Raw genomic sequence first — 6582 nt, forward strand, 5'->3', positions numbered from 1 at the left:
GTACTTTGAAACAGCTGTTTTCTTCTCTCCACTGTTCTCTAATAGACTTGAGAAATGGAGACAAATGGCTTTATTGAAAAAACTGGCATTAGAATAATTGTTTCGTTTTTTTTCGTATTTGATTTATCAACCCATTTTTTTCCTTCTTTCCATCAGGTATTGCCAAATGCCCATGCCCATGGGCTATAACCCTTATGCGTACGGCCAATACAACATGCCATATCCGCCAGTGTATCATCAGAACCCCGGACAGGCTCCGTTCCCAGGACCCCAGCAGCCTTCATACCCCTTTCCTCAGCCCCCACAGCAGCCTTACTATCCACAGCAGTAATATGGCAGCTCAGAAGCTCAGCTGGTTCAGTGCAAAGGGAAAGAAATACTATCTGCAATAAGTGTACTAAACTCCACGCTCTGGTTAATCTAACGCACTCTGCTCTGAAAGCAGTGTATAATTTTTGTCTGCGGCTACAAACTGAAAGCTGTGCCCCAGTTCCACATTCAATTGCACATGTGAGATTTGCTGCTGTTGCAGTATAAACACTAGGTATAATAGGATTTGAAATAAATTATATTACAGTTCATAAAAGTTGAAATAAGAAATTAAACCCGCAAGAGAAACCTTTGAAATAAATATACTTATGTCTACGTAAGCTATGATTGGGGTATCAGATACTTACAGTGATGGTTTAAATACTGATATTCAAGAAAACCAAGTTTTCTTTTGGTTTATTGATTTGGTTTAATTTCCATTATGCTATTTTGCATAATCAAAGCATTGTAATCTTATAATTTAAAAATAAATTACTTAAGAACAGTTTTTATTGTTATGTTTTGTCATTGATTCTCATTACTGTCTAATTTCTTTGTAGTATTAGTCTCTTATGTACATGAGTTAAACTGATACTGTGTTTAAGTGCATGATTAGTGCAGGTTAATAGTCAGGTTCAAGTACATTTTATAGGAAAATGAAAGTATCATAGTTTATCTTTTATGTGCTGACTAGTATATTAATTTTGAAATTTATTTTGAAGAGTCCTATGTGGAAGGAACACAATTGGTACCAAAGATTCTTCAAATAAATATACAAAAACTGTATATTTAATGTTATATTAATTTCTCCAAGAAATTGGTACAAATCCTGGTAATTATTTTTTTTAATAACCTGGTTAAAATACATTATTGACAGTACTGTCTAATATAATGGGATTGTTTAAAGAAAACTGACTGTACCCTTCTCCTTTTTTCCACCTTACTGTCTTAACTTGGTAACATTTAATGCACAATGTATGTGAGTCGATTTAAGCCCTTTCATTTTTATGCTCCTAAAGATTGGACTATTTTATAATTCAGGAAGCACACAAAACAGTTGTTGGGAGCATATGCCAATTCTGGAATAGGCTGTGTATTTAATATTAATCTCTGCTGTTAAGATAACTAATCACTGTCTAAACCTCAGCAAAAGTAGTGAGCCATGCTTCATGGAATGAGAAAATGAGAAAGGAATGAGTTGTTTGCTATCACAGTGGGATCTGTTTTGCGTGAGATTCATTTCTGAACACACCAGGCATATGAGCAGTTTTCCAATGGATTGGGTTATGTTTATTTTTTAAGTTTTAATGCCTGCATTTTCTTGCATTATTGTTTCATTTAAATGGTACTGTCACTTGGTCCACTGTTGTTTTCATTGGCAGTTTGGGTTTATATTTTAAATGTTGGACTGACGGTGTGATTGTAAAAGAGAGTGAACTGGTTTTAAAATATATGTATATTTCAAAATCTTTCTTTTGTTGTATATAGAAAACATGAAGGCATGTTACTGCAATATAAATGAGCTTTACATGGAATATTACAATTGGTTTAAAGTCCAGTAGTTAAAACCTTGGCAAAAGATGGGTTTTTACATATCAAAGCTAACTTTTATTCATGTGGAATCATCAAGTGTGACATGGCTTGTTTGACTCTTGTGTAAATGACATTTAAGTTCTACATTCTTAATTCTCAAGGTGTCAGATACTAATAAGATACTCCGTGAAAGAGGGGTATTCTAAATTGCTAGTTTATAACTCTTACTAATGCAGAAAAAACAAAACAAAAACCAAGTTGGCCTGAATATTCTCTTGGGGAAAGATGGTGCTAAAGAAAGAGGAAGTGCATCCGAGGCTAAAAGAGAAGTTTTAAGGCCTTTAGCCCGTTTCCTGGGCTAAGCTAGGCCCGCTCCCAGAGTGCCCCGGGAGGATGGTTAAAACATTCTAGGAGCCAAGGCTCAGCCTGGTGACAGCCTCTTGCAGCGTGCCCAGCCGCTCGGCAGCCCAGAACCGTCCCCCCTGCCCGTTCCCTCACCCTTAGGTCCCCGAGGACGCTTTCTCTCGGCCATCTGCCTAGGTGCCGACGGCCAAGGGTCTGCAGGCCTCCATTGGCACGTCTGTGTTCACAGGCATATCTCCTTCCATCCTCACGGCTCATGGGAAGACGTTTCTCGTAAGTCCATTTTGCATTCTAGCAAACAAGAATGACGCCTTCACTGGGCTCATTTTTATCAAACATTCTTATCCTGTGCTTAGCTTCCAACATCCTACAAAATAACCCTACAAAGGGTGTTCTGGATAGTGCTATTTTAGAGATAGGAGAGTGTCACTCTAGTTCAGGTATGACAATACCCGTATTTATAATTAGGCTTTTTGATGGTCTTCTGGGACACCACCATTCCCAGACCTTTTAGGTCCGAGTTTGGAACACTGTCTCAGAATGGATTATACTTCAATAGTGGAGCTTTGGGTAGAGAGCCACTAACCACTAACTTCTTACTCCTTTTTCTTAGTTGCAGACGGGTCTGACTCCTCAGTCTCATGTGAAGTACGGGCTCTTCCCCTGCTCTTTATTCTCTGTTAAGGAAAATACTCATACATCACTGCAAACCATTCAGTCCTTGTGAGATAACCATGTTCCTGTACCCCCAGCTTGCAATGTGTAATCTCCCCTCCCCAAACTGTTACAGAACAAAGACCAAGATTTCACAGCCTTCTGTCCCTGACCTGTCCCCGTGTTGAACTAGCCTTTCTAGTCCAACACAGATTTTGTAAAAAGTTTTCCATGAGAGCTTTACAGTTTGCAAAAGTGCTTTGTACAATGCAACTTGTTAAGTAGGTTTTAGTTTGCTAGTGGGAATTTTTTTTAATTTTTATCAGTCTCTCTTGAAGAATCTTGCTATTAACCTAGTGGCATCTCTCTCTCTCTCTCTTTTTTTTAAACTGCAATTCTTAGTTGATTCACAGAACAGGATACAAAGTAGGAAAAAAACAGTGCTGTAGTATTATTATTACTAGCTTAAATGTAGACTTTAAAACTAAACGTTGATTATACGATTTACATGGAAGAGCAAAGAAGGAAAAATTCTATTTTTAAAGAAAAAGAGAATATTCAGGCTTTATTTCTGGTATGAAGTTTATATTTTTTAAAAATCCTATATTATCACACCAGAGATTTTAGATTCTTTTTCTGGTTACAAACATTGCTGGTAGTTGGATTATATTTTTATTGTATTAATTTCTCTTAGGGGGAAAATTGTAAAGAAACAAAGAGGTTCCAGATGAATGTATCCTGGAAATAAAAGTTGAAAGATTCTTACTTCCTTGGAGTATGAATTCTTATTTTAAGTGCTTATCTTTCAGCTCTATAGTTTCTGTTATTTAACAAATGGTGGGTTGGAAAATAAAAAATAATAGCCACTTTGGATGCATGAGACTATAAAAGGAAGACAATGTTTAAAAGTTTTCCTAATAGCTGTCCACCCTATGGTTTCTCATGGGTGGACCATGTGTTTTGTTATGATTTGCCCCGTTTTTTCAGATGACTAATTTCAAGTGTCATTTGCTGGGTTGATTTTTGAGAATGTTTGGCGACATTATGTTAATTGAGCAGTGGAGGGGGGACGGTGAAACACGTTCATCTTTCAGAGCATGTTTTCTTCCTCGATCTCCCATGTGCTCAGGTCAGCTGCAACTGTGTTATTATGTAGCTCAGAATGCACAATTTGTCTCAAATGGTTGATTTTGTGTCCCTTTCAACAGTTCAAGGTGAAATAGGCTAGGTCCAAGAATGAAGTCCAAATTCTTTTTTTAATTTTTTTTTTATTAAGGTATTATATGTGTACATATCTTTCCATTGCCCCCCCATTCCCAGACATGCCCTCCCCCCCAGAGTTTTTCGCCCATTGGTTTTGCTTATATGCATGTATACAAGTCCTTCCCAAATTCTTATTATGTATCTTTTAAATATAGAAAAATTGGGCATAAATTATTTTTTAAAAAAGTCACCCAAGGATATGTTTAAACTAATTTTAGAGAGAGGAACATTGATGTGAGAGAGCAACATGGCTGCTCCCCCTGAGGGGACCAGGAGGCTGGGCAGCATGAAACTGACTCAGAATTTGGTATGGGGAAATCAGGTTTTTTTTAAAAAAATTAAATATATTTAATTTAAATAGATATATTTATATTTAAATTATTAAAAATCACTATATTTAATGTGTGAGTCTGATTTTTTAAAATTAAATATATTTAATTTAAATAGATATATTTATATTTAAATTATTAAAAATTACTCTAATGTGTGAGTCTGATGATTTTTTTTTGAATTAAATATATTTCTATTGATTTCAGAGAGGAAGAGAGAGGGAGAGAGAAAAACATCAATGAGAGAACCATTGATTGGCTGCCTCCTGCACGCCCCCACGGGGGTTTGAGCCCGTATCCCGGGCGTGTGCTCTGATCTGGAATTGAACATGTTCTGTGTTCTGTCCTGGGAATCTACCACTGAACCACGCCGGCTGGACAGGTCTGAGCCTTTTCTCACCCTGAGTGGGATGGGCTTTAGTGAAGAAATGGACATTGCTTGTGTGCGTGGGTTGGCCAGCTTCGATCCGCAGCCACCTGCTGCACGCGGGCCGTCTCCGGGCCGGCGCAGAACGCTCACGCTGTGCACGTCTGCATGCGCGGTCTGATGGCAGCGCTGCATTCGTGTTCTCCTAATCCGTGCCTTCTCTTCCCTGTGCCTGTGGTTCTGTGGCATCTGCCTTCAGGCAAACGAAACCTTTTGCTGTTGAACGCTTAGGGCATGTTGTGGAAGAGGGGGACTGAGAGCCACTCCCAAGGGATGGCCTGTTGGAGTAGGCCAGTGAGAGGACCAGGGACTTCCTCCAGGGAAGTAGAGCCTCCGCAACAACCCACTCATTCCCACTCCCCTGTCCTTGGCATGTCTTGCCACCCACCATTCTCACTAGGAACCAGTTTCAAGGTCGGAACCTTGAAAAGTAGGTGTTGAGACTCTCTGGACTGGATACGTGACAGGACCACGGGAAGGCCTCCGTACAAACTTTTTAGATTCCGGCAGGCAGTGCGGAGACTACTCATCTTTAGTGGGTTGTTAGAGCCAGCCTGACCTGGGACCCAGTTCTGGCCTCGGCCCCGAGCATCTGTGTTTTTCTGAGCAAGACATGCCCGATGCGCGCTGTCCACCTCCATAGCCTCATCGGTGAAACAGGTAACTGTCCGTCCTCAGGATGGGGCAGTGCCTGAAGGATTATTACACCCCCCCGCCCCAGGTGCTTAAACACGAATGGAATTGGCTCTCTGTACAATACACAGGCTCTACCTGATTGCCAGTGTGCTTCCCAGCACAAAAAGTTCTAGTCACCTCCAGTTTTATTAACGAAAACGTTCTGGGTAAGCGTGGCAATTTCCAGTTAGGCCGCTGGAGGGCACTATTTCCCAACGAATGTTTTCTTCCAAGAGGCCTTTTCTTATTCCCTCTTTAACTCTTGTTCTAAAATGAGTTCAAGTTTTCTTTTTCCCCCCCTTAGCCAGGTAATTGGGGCCCTGTGAGGAGGCTCTGCATCTGGTTCCCTGCCAAGAGCTGAAGCATCCTTGCCTTGCGAACCGAGGAAGCTGTGAAACAAAAAGGGGAGACTCGCAGGCCTGAGAGAGAGAACTTAGGGCCCACAGCACGTTTCCTGCCCCCTCCGAACCCCCCAACTACAGTATCCCTGGTAGAGCAGAGGGTACACTCGATTTGATATTCCGATAGGAACAGACCCCCCTTTTAGGGTGGAAACCTAGCTGGAGGGTTTCCCTTGATTTTAAAGGCTGTTAGGAGAAAGTGTGTTTGTGCGCGGGAAGAGGGGAGGAGGGCGGGAGAGGAGAGCTTTATAGGCAGAGAAAGGATGTGATCCGAGAATAAAAACCCGGGGACCCGGCCAGGCCTGCACTCGGTTCTGCAGTGTTTGTCCCCGGGGCTGATTTTAATGGGAACAATTTCACATGTTCCTTGTCCTTTGGCCACATCAGCACGCAGGTCACAGTATATATTTAAGGACTTAGGAATAGAGGTCTGAGAGTGTCTAATTGCTAAAGGCAGCAGCCATTTCTACAAGTCAGCATCAAACCGGGGCCCAGCTCTGCAGACCTCAGCTCGCCCTGATGTAGGTCAGGCGGAAGGAAGGGCAGGGACATGGTGTGTGGGAGGGCTCACTTCCCCGGGGTACCCACCGACTCTCAGGTGAACATCTCTTACCCTGTCTGCTTCTCG

The 6582-nt window shown here is 41.3% G+C and overlaps 1 protein-coding gene across 1 annotated transcript in view; it reads left to right on the forward strand.

Annotated features, from left to right (window-relative positions):
• Positions 1 to 3624, forward strand: part of PDCD6IP (programmed cell death 6 interacting protein) — a 45069-nt gene extending 41445 nt beyond the window's left edge. Inside the window, exon 18 of the mRNA XM_084902206.1 lies at positions 157 to 3624. Coding sequence (XP_084758332.1) covers positions 157 to 331 — 175 coding nt within the window. The 3' untranslated portion in view covers positions 332 to 3624. The remainder of the gene's footprint in view (positions 1 to 156) is intronic.
• Positions 3625 to 6582: the final 2958 nt, after the last annotated feature.

This window comes from Pipistrellus hanaki (assembly GCF_964339955.1).
Source record: "Pipistrellus hanaki genome assembly, chromosome: 13".
Classification (NCBI taxonomy): domain Eukaryota; kingdom Metazoa; phylum Chordata; class Mammalia; order Chiroptera; family Vespertilionidae; genus Pipistrellus; species Pipistrellus hanaki.